Here is a 16,338-nt window from a genome sequence, read left to right on the forward strand (position 1 = left end):
CAGCAAATCACACGAGCGTTCTGTCAGTTCTAGCTGTTTCTGGGGACAGCACACACGGGGAGCGTACTGCGTTGTTCTCAGCCTATTACCACTTCCTTTACTGTACATGCATCCCCAGTTAGAGGCAACGTTGTATGGAATAAAATGATGATGGATAAGGCTTCTGTAATAAATGGTATTGCTGACAGAAGTAATGCAAGCAGAGAAATAAAACACACACCCAAAATATTTGTCTATCACTGCGAACACAAAGAGATGCCACCTCTATCTGGGAAGGGTCCAACATAATCAGCCTGCCACCAGGCAGCCAGCACACTGTTGGAGGCAAAGTAATGGTTTCTGCTGTCCAGTTATCTGTGACTACAGAGACGGAACAACCTCAGTGAGGAAAAGACCAAGTTTATGAATCTATATGTAGCCTCCATCCCTATACCCATGACCACTTTGTACATGGCTCCATTGAGCAACAACTGAAGAGGCCAGGTGAAAAAATGGACATTGACAGGATGGATCACCTCGTCCATCTGAATACTTAGAGCTTTCTGCCTCCTAGGGAGGACATTCACAAGGACACAAATATATGCTATGCCCATTCTGAGTATACCTGTCCCCAGACCTAATCCCAATTGCCCCCATTTAATTCCATCCAAGTACCTAATCAGCTGAGAAGCTTTCAGTTACTGCCCATAGACAGTAAGGTTTCTGTCTCAAACTGCTTCTCCTTTCTATATGAAGCAGAAAACCACTTGTGCTCACTGGGAGGATAGCCTTTGACCATTCTCTGGGCCTACTGAGGGGTTGTAATCTAGTCACTGTCCATATTTGGATGTTGCCAGAATCCTGTGCAGATGCCTGGTGAATTAGACCTAATATACTCTCCCTCTGTTAGCTTGTCACAGGGGCTCCCCATGAAGCCAAAGGCATGGAGATGAAGCAGAGCCAATGTACGATTGAAGGAATCTGAGCCACCTGCTCATACAGCTTACCATAGCCCTCTGGACCTTCTCAGACCCATTCTCTTTTGTACTGAGATGATGCTGTATACTCTCAGTTTTATGGTTCATTGGATTAGATAAAAGTCAGGTCAGTTCATAACCACAGAGCACTTGGAATCCTACTGCCAAGCACCCAGTCTCTCCCAGGGCCCAGCAGCAGAACCAGAACTGATTTTCAAATGTAAAATAGCTGTTGGCAGAAGAGGGCATTACCTTACTCCTAAAACCTCTGTGCTGAGATCCTCTAATTGTAAGAAGCTTCACTCAGCATTTCACTGTCTGTCCAATACTGTTGGGACTGCTTGGCCCTAAATGCCAAGTGGGAGCACCTTGACCACACTGTGGACCTGCTACCATGTTCATTCTTACCCCATGTCCCACTGGAGCCCAGTAGCCTCGTTAGGTTACCTTGAAAACTGGTTGGAGCAGCGCACCCCAACGTGGCATGTTTTACTTCCTAAGTCCAGAGAAGCCCTTGAAGTGCTGTGTGCCTTCGAGACAGACATGCCAAGGTATCGAGACTTCTCTCTCACTTTAGAAAGGATATCCCCAAATGTCCATAAGCTTTAGCTATGTGGCAAACCTTGAACATTTTGCAAAATTTCTCTCTCTCCTTCTCGTGTGCATTTGTCCTAGGAAGTCAACCAGGGAGTTCTCTTCTGCTCACTGCGTCTGACTAGTATAAGGTCACCAATGTAAGGACATGCATGATGGTCTGTGGGAACTGAGATGTACAAGCCCCTAGGGAAAACAACAGGAGAGCAGACACAGCTCTGAGAGTAAGATGGAAAGGCACATCCTCTTCTTCCCATGTAAATGCAAACTGCCTCTCTTTTTGCTTACGGGTTGGGATGGAAAGAACACGCGTCAGGTCAACAGCAACGTAACAGGGGCCAGGGGCTGTGCCGACCTGCTGCATTAGAGGAAGCACTTCTGGAAGTTTAGCTGCTATCTGTGTCACCACCTGACCTCTACCATTACTCCTGGTGAATTAAAGGTACCAATCCCACCACTGCTTTCACCACTGTCATGTCCAGTCTATAAAAACAGCCACCACGGAGTTCATCAAGAACTCTGCGGCTCCTCTCATTTATTAATGACTTGATGAAAACTGTATCTTCTAGGCCTCCTGGGGTTACAGCCTGTGGGTAGCTGAGTAGACTGCATGTAAGAGGAACAAATATATGCATTCCCCTGACACTTCAGAAATCCTTTTTTCTACAGTATACCAGAGAAGTTCAGGCATTTTGCAATAGGAGAGCTTTGGTTGAGTTGAGGCTTTGATTAGCCAACCAGATAGACTATTTAACATCATTTCTGGGTACTCAAGCCAACACATTAAATTCATAATCCTAGATGAACGTGGCCATTATCAGTAAATTTAACCCGTTTTCTGATCTTGCAACCTGAAAATTCACTCTCACACAGGTTTCCAAGACTCCTATTCATGAGATTGGTAAATTCTTTTAAGTCTTTTGATTTATAAGCAATCTCCTCCTGGAGTAGATCTCGTACCTCTGTGTCCCGGCTGCTCTGAAACAGAACTCCCGCTGGTGGCTGGAGGCGATACGCGATGTTTGTGGGAGAACGCTAAGGAGAATCAGCATGAGCACGTGCAGCAGCTGTGCCAGATGCAGTCACTGAAAAGCTTTTATGCAGAGAAGGCCTGGCCCACAAAACAGGGAGGAAGAACTTCCTCCACCAACAGGGGAGTTTGAAGTTCAAGGTTCTCAGCCTTGTCTATACCTGCCCATATGTCTCCATCCTAGGTCTCTGGAGTCCACTTCTTCCCCACTCATGCCCTTAACCTTAGTGCATAAGGCCTGAGAGCATTAAGCATTTGATTGCACTGTAGGCGCTGTAACCCTATGACCCTTACAACTGGTTCCTGGGTTGCCCCCAACTCACCCTGCAAGTACAAGAGATGAAGAACTACTTTATCAAGATCTTCTGAATGTCTGCACATGTTCTCACAAAAATCAAGCTCACAGATTAACAGAATACATTGGTGACTGTCAAAGGCAGTGGGTTGGGGGGTAGACAAAATGGGTGGAGGGGGGTCACAAAAGTTTTTACAACTTTACTGAGGTATATAGTAAACACACATATTTTAACAGAACAACTTGAAGAGTTTTGGTATAAGTATACACCTGTGAATCCATCACTACAGTAAAAAATGAACATATCCATCACCCCCAAAGTTCCTTGGGGGACTTCGTCATCCTTTACTCCCTTCATCCCCCCACCCTCATCTCCAGACAACTACTAATCTGCTTTGTGTATCTCCAGAGTTGTTCATATTTTCTAGCATTTTATGTAAATGGAATCATACAGTATGAACTCTTTTTTTTTATTATGTTATGTTAATCACCATACATTACATCATTAGTTTTTGACATAGTGCTCCATGATTCATTGCAGTATGAACTCTTTCTTTTTTTTTTTTTTTAAAGATTTTATTTATTTATTTGACAGAGAGAGACACAGTGAGAGAGGGAACACAAGCAGGGGGAGTGGGAGAGGCAGAAGCAGGCTTCCCGTCGAGCAGGGAGCCCAATGCGGGGCTCAGTCTCAGGACCCTGGGATCATGACCTGAGCCAAAGGCAGACGCTTAACGACTGAGCCACCCAGGCGCCCCAGTATGAACTCTTTCTTGACTGGTTTCATTCAGCGTTGTTATTTTGACATTCATCCTTGTTGCTATGTGTATCAGTAGTTCATTCCTTCATATTGCTGAGTAGTATTTCTTTGTATAAATAATCACAATTTGTTTATCCAGTGACATTTGGGTTGTTTCTGGGTTTTGGCTATTACAAATAAAGCTGCTATGAACACTCATATATACAATCATTCTGTGGACATAGGTTCTTATTCTCTTGAGTACATATCTAGGAGTGGAATGTCTGGGATGAATAGTGGGTGTATATTAATTAGTAAGAAAACTGTCAAACTGGTTCCCAAAGTAGATGTAGCAGTTTGCATTCACTCTGTATCTGTGCCAACAATTAGGCAGACTGAACCATTCTATATATATAGTGGTAACTCATTAAAGTTTTAGTTTGCACTTCCCTGATGACTAACGATGACAGTCATTACTTTATTTGTGCTCATTTGCTATCCATGTATCTTCAAGGATAGAGTGTTCAAATCTTATGCTCATCTAAAATGAGGTTGTCTTACCATTAAGTTTTGAGGGTTTTTAATATTCTAGATACAAGACTTTAATTATATATATTTTTTGCTAATGTTTTCTTCCTGTCTGTGGCTTGTCTTTTTTTCCTCAGGATTTTATTTAAATTCCAGTTAGTTAAATACATGTAGCTTGTCTTTTTATTTTTTTAAACAATGTCTTTCAGAGAGCAAAAGCTTTTAACTTTGATGAAGTGCAATTTGACACCTTTTTCATGTATCATGCTCCTGTGTCCTATTTAAGAAATTTTTGCCAGAACCCAAGGTCACTAAGATTGTCTCCTTTGCTTACTTGTAGGTATTTATGGTTTTAGCATTTATATTTAGATCTGTGATCTCTTTTGAGATATAAAACTTTACATATATGGTGTGAGAGATAAGGGTAAACGTTCATTTTTCTGCATTTGAATATCCAATTTGTTAAAAAGAATATCATTTTCCAATTATATTGCCTTGGCACCTGTGTTAAAATTCATCAGTATACATGTGTATCTATTTTTTTTTTAAAGATTTTATTTATTTATTTGAGAGAGAATGAGACAGAGAGCATGAGAGGGGGGAGGGTCAGAGGGAGAAGCAGACTCCCCGCCGAGCAGGGAGCCCGATGCGGGACTCGATCCCGGGACTCCAGGATCATGACCTGAGCCGAAGGCAGTCGCTTAACCAACTGAGCCACCCAGGCGCCCATGTGTATCTATTTTACTCAACTCTTGATTCTGTTCCATTAACCTATGTCTGTCTTTATCCTAATAACACAAAGTCTTGAGTATAGTAGCATTATAGTAAGTCTTGGAATCAAATAATGTTAAGTTCTCCAAATTTTGTGTTTCCAAAATTGTTTTGGCTAATCTAGTTCCTATGCATTTCCATAAAAATTTTCAAATTAACTTGTCAATTTCCCCAAAAATCCTACTCTAACTTTTGTGACTGAACTGAATGTACAGATCAATTTGGAGACAATGGACATCTTAACAATATGGAGCCTTCTGATCTAAGACCACCTTATATCTCATCATTTATTCAAGTCTTTTTTAAGTTCCCTTAGCAATGTTTTGCAGTTTTTAGTGGATAGGTCATACAGAATTTTTTCTTCAGTTTATGCTTAGGTATTTCATTTTTTCTGATGTTACTGTAAACGTATTTTTAAAAATTTCCCATTGTTTCTTGCTGAAATAATGGCAGTACGGTTGGTTTCTGTATCTCACAATCTTGATAAACTCACTTAGTAGTTCCAGTAAGTTTGTAAATTCCTTAGGATTGTGTACCTAGTCAATCACGTCAACTGTGAATAAAGACTCTTTGAAATCTTCCTTTCCAATCTCAGTGTCTCCCTCCTCCCTCTTTCTTGCCTTATTGCACTCACTAGGACCTCTCCAGTAAAGAAGTGGTAAGAGCACATCCTTGCCGTGTTCCTGATCTTAGGAAGAAAGCGTTCAGTCTTTCACCTTTAAGTTTCTGCATCTATTGAGATGGTTATATCCAACGTTCTTTCTAAGTCTGTGAGTATGGTAAATTGCATTGATTGATTTCCAAATGTTAAGCCAACCCTGTACTCCTTGGATAAACTCCATTTGTTTATGATGTTATTTACTAACCTGTATATATGTTCCTCAGAGATACTGGTTGTTATTTTCTTGTAATATCTTTTTTTAATAAGCCCCGAGTGATTTTTATATTGGGTAATACTTTATAGATATTGTTGGGACATATTCCCTCCTATTTCTGGAAATATTGTGTAGAATTTGTATTGTCTTTCTTAAATGCTAACTAGAATTCACTAGGAAATCCACCTGAGACTGGAGTTTTCTTTGTGGGATTTTTATAAACTCAACTTATAATTTAATAATTTAATAACTCAAATTTAATTGAATTTAAAAATTCAATTTAATAGATAGACCTATTTATGTTATTTTTATTTGTTTTTTAGTGAGTTTTGGTTTATGCCTTACAATGAATTGTTTTTTCACCTAATTTTTCCAATTTGTGGGCATTAAATGATTCATAATATATCATCTTAAGGCCTGTAGGATTGGTAGTAATATGTTGCTTTTTATTTCTGACATTTCTGAATTGCATGCATTCTCTTTAAAATTTTATTTAGAGGTTTATAAATTGTATTGCTCTTTTCAAAAGCAACAAGTTTTTATTTCATTCATTTTCTCTGATGGTTTTCTATTTGCAATATTACTGATTTCTACTGTTATCATTTCCTTCCTTTTACTTGCTTTGGGTTTAATTTGCTCTTCTTTTATTGATTCTATGTTGGAAGCTTAGATCACTGATTTGAGATCTTTCTTTTTAAATATCAGTATTTATGCTATAAATTTCTCTGTAAGTACTGCTTTAGCTGCATCCTCAATTTTTTATGTTGTATTTTCATTTTCATTAAATCAAAGATATTGTCAAATTTCCTTTGTGACTTCTTCTTTGACTCATGGGTTATACAGAGGTATGCTATTTAATACCCAAATATTTGGAAGTTTTCCAGAAATTTTTCTGTTATTAATTCTATTCTATTTTTAAATACTTTTTAATTCCATTGTGATCAGAGAAGTTTCTTTGTATGATTTTAATTCTTTCAAATTTGTGGATGTTTGTTTTATGACCCAGAATATAATGTATCTTGGTGGATGTTTCACATGCACTTGAAAAGAATGTGTTTTCTTTTGTTGGGTGCAGTGCTCTATAAATGCCAATTATGTCAAGCTGGTTGATAATTTTGCTCAAGTCTCAGCTCTATCTTTACTAATTTACTGCCCACTTGTTCTATCAATTACTAATAAAAGGGTTTTGAAATCTCTGATTATAATTCTGGTTTTATCTACTTCTCCTTTCAGTACTACTAATTTTATTTTCATGTATTTCAAAGCTTTGTTACTAGGTAAATAAGTATTTAGGATTGTTATGTCCTTATGTATGGCCTTCTTATCCAGTCTGTCAATCTCTGCCTTTATTTGGGGTGTTCAGACTACTTAACATTTAATATTATTATTGATATGATTGATTTTAGTCTTTATCATGCTATCCACTTTCTATTCTCTCTGTTCTTTGTTTCCTTTCCTCTTTTTTCACCCTTCTTTTGATGTTTCTTTATGATGCTATTTTATACCCATCATTACATTATTATATATACATCTTTGTTCTTGTTCTTGTTGATTTTATGGTTGTTTTATGGTTTTTAATAATCACAGTCTACCTTTAAGCATATCATACCACTTTATATGTAGAGTAAGGACCTTCTAGCGGTATACTTGCATTTCACCTCTCCCAATCTTTGTGGTATCATCATCATACATTTTACTTTCGTACTGTTTTGAGTTTATAAATGTCACAATACACTGTCAGTGTTTCTGCTTTAAATAGTAAATTAACTTAAAAATTTTTTTTGAATTTTATTCAGTAATTGCATACATATTGATATTATTTTGTTATTTTGGAACAATTTATTTGTAACGTCAGAAAAATAAGCAATTATATTTTATTTGAAATGAAGATTTTCAATATAAGAGAAAAGGAATATAATTGTGGAATCAAAAATGTAGGTAGAACTGGATTGGCAATATCAATATTAACTCATTCCTTTACAGTTTTAATACCTATCTTTTCAAAATTGTAATAAAAAACATGTAACTTAAAATTTATCATCTTACCTATTTTTAAGTGTATAGTTCAACAGTTAGTTAGCTACCCTTTAAAGAGATTTAGTAAGAATAAAAGTCCTTTATATTTACTTACATAATTACCACTTTTGGAGTTCTTCACTCCTTATATAGATCCAGATTTCTACCTAGAAGCATTTTTCTTCTGCCAGAAAAATTTCTTGCAGTGCTGGTCTTCCATGAAAAGAGAACTCAGCTTTTATTTGTCTGCAAAGTTATTCTTTTGCCTTCCTTTTCAAAAGATATTTTTGATGGGTCTGTTGCTACTTATTAATTTTTCTTCTCGTATGAGATCTATTTTCCTGTTTCTTTGCATGCCTGGTTATTGATTGTTATATGGTAGACATTGTGAATTTTATATAATTTGGGATACTGGATTTTTTTGTATTACTTTAAATATTTGGGGGGAATTTGTTCTGCATATGGAGTGAAGTAAACTTGTAAACAATTTGATGTTTTGGCTTGCTTTTAACATTTGTTAGACAGGTCCAGAATGTCTTTTAGTGTAATCCATACAGGTCAGAGTCTTAGGGCAGAAAGAAGGGTTGAGAAGGGTACAGAGTGGATCTGGAGGGCCAAATAAAAGTTATCTGATATATAAGAGTAAATGCTTATTTTCATATCTGATATTCCAATAGACTGTAATTTCCTTGGGGTCAAAGACAAAATGTCTTTCCCCATTTATATCCTAGAGATTAATAGTATCTCACGCATAGCAGGCATTTGTTAAATGTTTGCTTTCTATATATTTTTAAAAACATAACTGTAATCTTACATTTTTCTTTTTAAAATAACATGTAGTTATTTTAATAGTGATAGCATTTTTTAAAAAGAACTTAAAATAGTATATATTTAGTAAGTCTATTTCATCAACTTACATTTTCCTCATCCATTCTATCTTTCTAATTTTTCTTTTCTTTTCCATATCTTGCCTTCTCTTCAGTTTAGAGAAATGGAATTTGATTTCTTTTTCTTCTCCCACCTCTACATTTTCAGTAGACACCCAAAACTATTGAGAAATGAAAAATGAATATACAAAATGTTGAAATACTGATTGTGAGGTTATCTGGCTACAGACAAGAATTTCTGTAAGTTCAGTGGGAATATGCCAAGGTAGAAATAGAGGAGCGAATACACCCCTTTTAAGGTATTTCTGATTATGTCATGGGTGAGTGGCACATTGAGCTTTTGGAGGCACATGTCACAGAAAGACTAACAAAGTGCTAGTATACTGAGGTACTTAAGAACTATTTGTTGAATGGATAAATGAATAGACATACTCCAGTACTGTTTTTGTTTTTCATAAGAACAGACCTTACCTACTCTTAGTGCTGTTGACTTTTGAAGACTCTAAATCTCAAGAAGTACAGGTACCCTTCAAGAACAAAGTCTCATCATTACATCCCCAGAGTTTGTGGTTTCCCTGTGTGACATGCTATCCTAACTGGTTTCCTGTTTTCCTACTTTGAATTCATTCCCTCCCTTCACCACATATACATTAAAGAACAAGGAGGAGAGTTTGCTATCCCCCACAACCCTATGTATTTGTCCCTCTTAAAGCATGTATTTACTGCACTATACTGAAATTTTCTTTTTACTTTTGACTCTCTCACAAATTAAAAGGAAAGATACTTGAGGGGAGGGACTATTTTATCTACCATTGTATCCCTAGCATTTAGTTCAATGCCTGACATATGGTTGGTATGCAATAAGATTTGTTGAATGAATGTATGAATTCACACCTTGATTATTTTCATTTTCATACTTAGTATACTTAATATACCAATTCTATAATCTGCCTACCACAGATTGAGGACCTGAATGAAGACATGAGCCCATATAGACATCTAGAGCTATATAGAACCTGATTATATTAACCTATAAAATGTAAGCTTACAAACATCCTTAGGTAGAGATTATCTCCACAAAAAGGACATTAAACATGGATGTCTATGGAAAAGTCCCTAAATCGTATATGTTTTAAGAACTATGTATATTTAAAATAATTCCATTCGATTAATGAAGACATGTTGAAGTTCCAAACACCATGACAATCCAAATGATTTCCCCCCAGTCTCTGCTGTGACAAGCTCTGTAAGAGAAAATGTCATATTTTTCTCAAGAATTCCCACCTCTAGTCCAAGGATTAATCAATATAGAGTCAACAACATTTTCAAATTTGCTTCACTATAAAGATGCTAAACTCCTGAGTACCAGACAGTATCTAAAGATGACCCAGATCAAAGCTCATTACTAAAAGTAGAAGTAGAGGAAAAAAAGGATATATTGCTGATCTTGAAGTATTATTAGTAACCCTTGAGTAGTTAATGTCATCACTTTTTATCAGTTAAATCACCAAGATTTATTATTTTAAAATTAATTTTCAAGAAGACAAATGAGTTTCTAAATATATAAGATTCAAAGTTATTAATATTTCTCTTTTCTTACTGTATCAGAGACAGGCCTCCAGCCATTGTTCTCTACACGACGATACCAGCCACTATGATCCTCTTCCTGAAGATCATCACTTTTAATATGAGATGTATATTTTGCTGGAAGTTTTGTATAATCTCTAGGGCTATTAGCACACAGATCTTCAATATGTCTATGAGTGAAAATTTTATAGTATATATCAGGTGGAAATTTAACCTGTATATGGAGAAGTTCAAAGGACCATTGTAATCTAATTACAAAAAAAGGTTTACATTTTAAAAACTTACATCTTTTAAATTTCACATAAATGTGCTTTAAAACTACCAAATAAGAATTCATCCATACTTACACCACCTAATCTGAATCGTACATGAACGCCAGCAGCAGCATCTAGAAGCTCTGCCTATAAAAAAATGTATTACTCTTCAACACTGTAGATATCAATTCACTACTTCTCACTCTATCATGTTAAAATAGTTGCTGAATATTGATTATTTATGAAATAGGTCAAATAAATAAACCTCAAATAATTATTTTTAAATTAAAAATATTTTAAGATTTAATTTCTTATGGGCATCCAATAAGTAAAACAGTTTTCATGGTAACTGGAAAAATGATACTAAACTATGTTTACATTCTATGCAACATATAAGTATAAAAACCAACTGATATGTTTTTCACAAAACAGAAATTTTATATGTCCTCAAATATATTATTTAATTTATTAAATTTAATAAATTTAATTAATAATACTATTGAGTATTATTTTACAGGTAAATTCAGAGAAAAAATTATGATTGGCTAATTTGAGTTTAACACCAGATGACCTATCCTAACTAGCTTTTATTAAGTCAAAAATACATATTTAAATTTTGTAAGAATTGTCTATAATTGGTCTTCTAAATTTTAGTGCCCTGCACCAAATGCAAAGTAGAGAAAACAATTTTGGGTCCTCAATCAGAAGACAGTTTAATCTTACCTCCTGATAATATTAAGTTAGATGAGAAAATACATGTTATCCTAAGTCATTCAGTCTGTAAGGCCTGAAAGACCACATGGACTTTTGCACAATTTTCTCCTGACTAAAGAGTATATATATACATACATACATATATAGGGTCACAGTTCAAAAATGAAAAAATATGTTTTATAACAGGATCTAAAACATATAAAATTCATAAAATTTATACAGGTGACACTTGAACAACATGGGTTTGAAGTGTGCAGGTCAACTAATATTTTTTTGTAGTACAGTACTGTAAAAGTAATTTCTCCTCCTTATGATTTTCTTAACATGTTACTTTAGCTTACTTTAATGTAAGAATACAGTATGTAATATATATAACATATAAAATATGTGTTAATTGACTACTTATGTTATTAGTAAGGCTTCTGGTCAACAGTACATTATTTGTAGTTGACTTCTTGGAGAGTCACAAGATACACATGGATTTTCGACTGCATGGTGGCGGGGGGGCGGTCAGTGCCCCTATCCCAGTGTTGTTCAAGGGTCAACTGTATGTAATTTTTAAGCAAAATTCATTATATATACACTTTTATTTCCACTAAAGTAGGCAAATCTTAAGGGTATAGCTTCGTGGATATTTTTTTCTTTCCTCTTTTAGTCAGTTAGGGTGAGAGGATGATCAAGTCAATCCAATCAGAAATTGAAGTGGGTCAAGCCTGGATTGCAGTTTTACTAATCTACATCTGGTTTGTCCACTTCTAGTTTTTCTCTATTTCTTAGAGGTGGTCCTGGTAAGTCTCTATCTCCTCAACTATGAAAGCCTATAGGAAATTCAGGTGTACTTTTGGGAAGATTTGAGTTTACTTCTTTATCCTTCTATCATCTACAAACTTAAATGGCGATGAGGGTTGGCTGGGTATTTGAAGCAGTTCCCTTCCTTTTAGCATGACTTTGTCTCCTAAACTCATGGGAATTTTTATTTAGTAGAATAGTGTTATTTAAAGTGGACTTAGATTAGTTGTAAATACTCACTGCAAACTCTAGGGAAATCAAAAAATAGTAAAAAAGAGGTATAATTGATATGCTGAGAGGAAAGAAAATGTAATCATATAAGATGCTCAATTAAAACCAGAGAAGGCAGAAAAAGAATGTAATACAAAAAAAGAAAGAACAAGGGCAAGAAATAGAAAACATTAACAAATATGTTAGATATCAATCACTATATTAAATGTCAATGGTCTAAATATACAAGGTAAAAGGCAGAGACTATAAACATAGATTAAAAAAATAAGATCCAACTGTATGTTGTCTATAAAAAAACATTTTAAATATAAAGACACAGATAGGTTAAAAGCAAAGTAATGGAGAAAGATATAACATATTAACTAACATTAATTATATGAAAACTGAGCAGGTATATTAATTTCAGAAAAAGCTGAATTAAGAGCAAGGAAAATTATCAGGGATAAAGAGGAGGATTACATGATGATAAAGTGGTCAATTCTCTATGAAGATATAACAATCCCTAAAGTATGTATGCCTAACAACAGAGTATCAAAATATGTAAGGTAAAACCTGAAAGCACTACAAGAACTAAGAGAAATCCACTATTATAGTTGGAGAATTGAACACCTCTCTGTCAGTAACATATTCAGCAGACAGAAAAATAATTAAGTCCATTAAGAAACTGAACAACACATGTAATCACCTGGACCTAACTGACATTTCTAGAACACTTCATCCAACAATAGCAAATATACACTCTTCTCAAGCTCATATGGAACATTTACCAACATAGAACATGTTATGGACCATAAAACACACCTTAACAACTGTAAAATAATAGAAATCATACAAAGCATGTTCTCAGACCCCAATGGAATTAAATTAGAAATCAGTAACAGAAGGATAGCTGAAAAGCCCAGAACTTGGCAATTCAACAATACACTTCTTAGTAACAAATGGATCAAATAAGAAGTCTCAAGAAAAATTTAAAAATACTTTGACCTAAGGGAAAATGAAAATACAGCTTATCAAAATTCATGAAATGCACAGACAACAGTGCTTAGAGGAAAATTTATAGCACTGAATAAATATATGAAAACAAGCAAGACCTGAAATCTATAATCTAGACTTCCATCTTAAGAAACTAGGAAAATAAAGCAAAAGTAAGCAGAAGTGGGGCACCTGGGTGGCTCCGTTGGTTAAGCGGCTTCCTTTGGCTCAGGTCATGATCCCAGGGTCCTGGGATCGAGCCCCGCATCGGGCTCCCTGCTCACTAGAGAGGCTGCTTCTCCCTCTCCCTCTGCCTGCCTCTCTGCCTACTTGCACTCTCTCTGTCAAATAAATAAATAAAACCTTTAAAAAAAAAAAAAAGTAAGCATAAGAAAAAAATGATAAAATTTAAAACAGAAATCAATGAAATTGAAACAGGAAACCAACTGAGAAAATAAAAGAAATTAAAAGCTAGTTCTTTGAAAAGATCAATAAAATCAGTAAGCTTCTGACCAGGGAAACTAAGAAGGAAAAAGAGAGAGAGGGAAGACACAAATGACTAATATCAGAAAAGAGGGGCTATCACCACTGATTCCATGGGCACTAAAAGGATAATTAACAAATATTAAGAAAAACCCTATGCCTACAAATTTGATAGCCTATATGAAATGGTTCAAATGCCTGAAAGACACAACCCGACAAAATTCATACAAGCAGATATAGAAAATCTGAATAGACCTATTAAAGAAATGGAATCAATAATTAACCTTTCAAAAAAGAAAGCACCAAGCTTCGATTGGCTCAGTGGTTAACACTACCAAACATTTCAGGAGAAAATCATATCCATTCTCTGCAATCTATTCCAGAAAACAGAAGCAAAGGGAACACTTCCTAACACATTTTATGAGTCCAGCATTATCCTAATACCAAAACCAGACAGAGACACTACAAGAAAGGAAAATTACAGACGATTATCTCTCATGAACATAAATGCAAAAATCCTCAACAAAATATTAGCAAGTCAAATTCAACAATGTATAAAAGGAATTATAGGGCGCCTGGGTGGCTCAGTTGGTTAAGTGACTGCCTTCGGCTCAGGTCATGATCCTGGAGTCCCGGGATCGAGTCCCACATCAGGCTCCCTGCTCGGCGGGGAGTCTGCTTCTCCCTCTGACCCTCCTCCCCCTCATGCTGTCTCTCTTATTCTCTGTCTCTCAAATAAATAAATAAAATCTTTAAAAAAAAAAACCAACAACAACAACAAAAAAAAATAAAAGGAATTATATACCATGACCAAGTGGGATTCATTCCAGGTATGCAAGGCCATTATCAAATTACAACAGGCTAAAGAAGAAAAATCATATGATCATATCAACAATGCAGAAAAAGCATTTGATAAAATTCAATACCAATTCATGATAAAAACTCTGACAAACTAGGAATAGAGGCAAACTTCCTCAATTTGACAAAGGATATCTACAATAAACACACCTATCATATTTATTGGTGAGAAACTGTATGCTTTCCTGCTAAGATAAGGAACAAAGCAAAGATGTCCCTTCACCCTTCCTATTCAACATCATATTGGAAGTCATAGCTAATTCAATAAGAAAAAGAAATAAAAGGTATACAAATTGAAATGGAAAAAAAAAAACACCTGTTTTTGTTCACAGATCACATAATTGCCTATATTAAAAATTCCAATGAATCAATGAAGAAATTCCTGGCACAAGAAAGCAACTATAATAATGTTGGGGGATACTACATTAACATACATAAGTCAATCGCTCTCTTATATACCAGCAACAAACAACTGGAATTTGAAATTCAAAACACAATGCCACTTATATTAACAACAAAAAAGTGAAATATGTAGGGTATAAATCTAACAAAATATATGAAAATCTGTATGAAGGAAACAACACTGTAATAAAAGAAGATCTATTTTTTAAAGATTTTATTTATTTATTTGAGAGAGAGATTAAGAGAATGAGTGGGAGGAGGGGCAGAGGGAGAAACAGACTCCTGCGGAGCAGGAAGCTCACCCCAGAACCCTGAGGTCATGACCTGAGTAGAAGGCAGATGCTTAACTAACTGAGCCACCCAGGTGCCCCATAAAAGAAGACCTAAATGAGAGATATTCAATGTACCTGGATAGAATGATTCAATACTGTCCAGATGCCCACTCTTCTCAATCTATAGATTCAATGCAATCTCACCCAAAATTCTGCCAAGTTATTTTATAGATATGGACAAACTGATTCTAAATTTTATACAAAAATGTAAGAGACCTAGAATAACCAACATAATATTGCCATTTGCATAATTTTGAAGGAGAATAACAAAATTGGTGGACCCATCTTTAAGATTTCCTGTAATAATCAAGTGTGGTATTAGCAAAAGAAAAGACAATAGGTCAGTGGAACAGAGACAGCCTGGAAATAGCCCCACATAAATATAGTCAACTTATCTTTGATAAAAGAGCAAAGGCAATTCAATAGAGTAAGGATAGTCTTAAACAAATGGTGCTGGAAAAACTGGACATCCACAAGCAAATGTTTAATTCCAATTCCAGTTAGTTAACATACAGTGTAATATTAGCTTCAGTTGTAGAATTTAGTGATTTCAACATTTCTTCTTTGATTTCCCGTTTGATCCATTCATGATTTAGTAGCATACTGTTTAAATTCCATGTATTTGTGGGCTTTTCACTTTTTTTCTTGTGGTTGACTTCTAGTTTCATAGCATTGTGATCAGAAAAGGTGTGTGGCATGACTTCAATCTTTCTGTATTTGTTGATGCCTATTTTGTGACCTAATATGTGATCCACTCTGGAGAATGTGAGAAGAATGTGTATTCTGCTGTTTTAGGATGGAATGTTCTGAATATATCTGTTAAGTACATCTGGTCCAGTTAGTCATTCAAAGCTACTGTTTCCCTGTTTATTTTCTGTTTAGATGATTTGTCCATTGATGTACATGGAGTGTTAATGTTCTCTACTATTATCTACTATATTATCAATGAGTTCCTTTATTTGTTTCATATATCAGGTGCTCCCATGTTGGGTGCATAAATATTTATAATTGTTGTATCTTCTTGT

The 16,338-nt window shown here is 35.2% G+C and overlaps 1 protein-coding gene across 2 annotated transcripts in view; it reads right to left on the reverse strand.

Annotated features, from left to right (window-relative positions):
- CUNH11orf65 (chromosome unknown C11orf65 homolog) overlaps positions 1-16,338 on the reverse strand; it is a 93,813-nt gene that overhangs the window by 35,136 nt on the left and 42,339 nt on the right. Inside the window, exons 3-4 of one of the 2 annotated variants that reach the window (XM_035008862.1) lie at positions 10,292-10,492; positions 8,722-8,852 (exon numbers count right to left, since the gene is read on the reverse strand). In XM_035008862.1, coding sequence (XP_034864753.1) covers positions 8,722-8,852; positions 10,292-10,492 — 332 coding nt within the window. Of the gene's footprint in view, positions 1-8,721; positions 8,853-10,291; positions 10,493-10,624; positions 10,680-16,338 lie in introns of those variants that run through there. The other variant, XR_004679951.1, reaches the window with a different exon arrangement.

This window comes from Mirounga leonina, unplaced genomic scaffold, assembly GCF_011800145.1.
Source record: "Mirounga leonina isolate KUSES-001 unplaced genomic scaffold, KU_Mleo_1.0 Mir_153, whole genome shotgun sequence".
Classification (NCBI taxonomy): Eukaryota; Metazoa; Chordata; class Mammalia; order Carnivora; family Phocidae; genus Mirounga; species Mirounga leonina.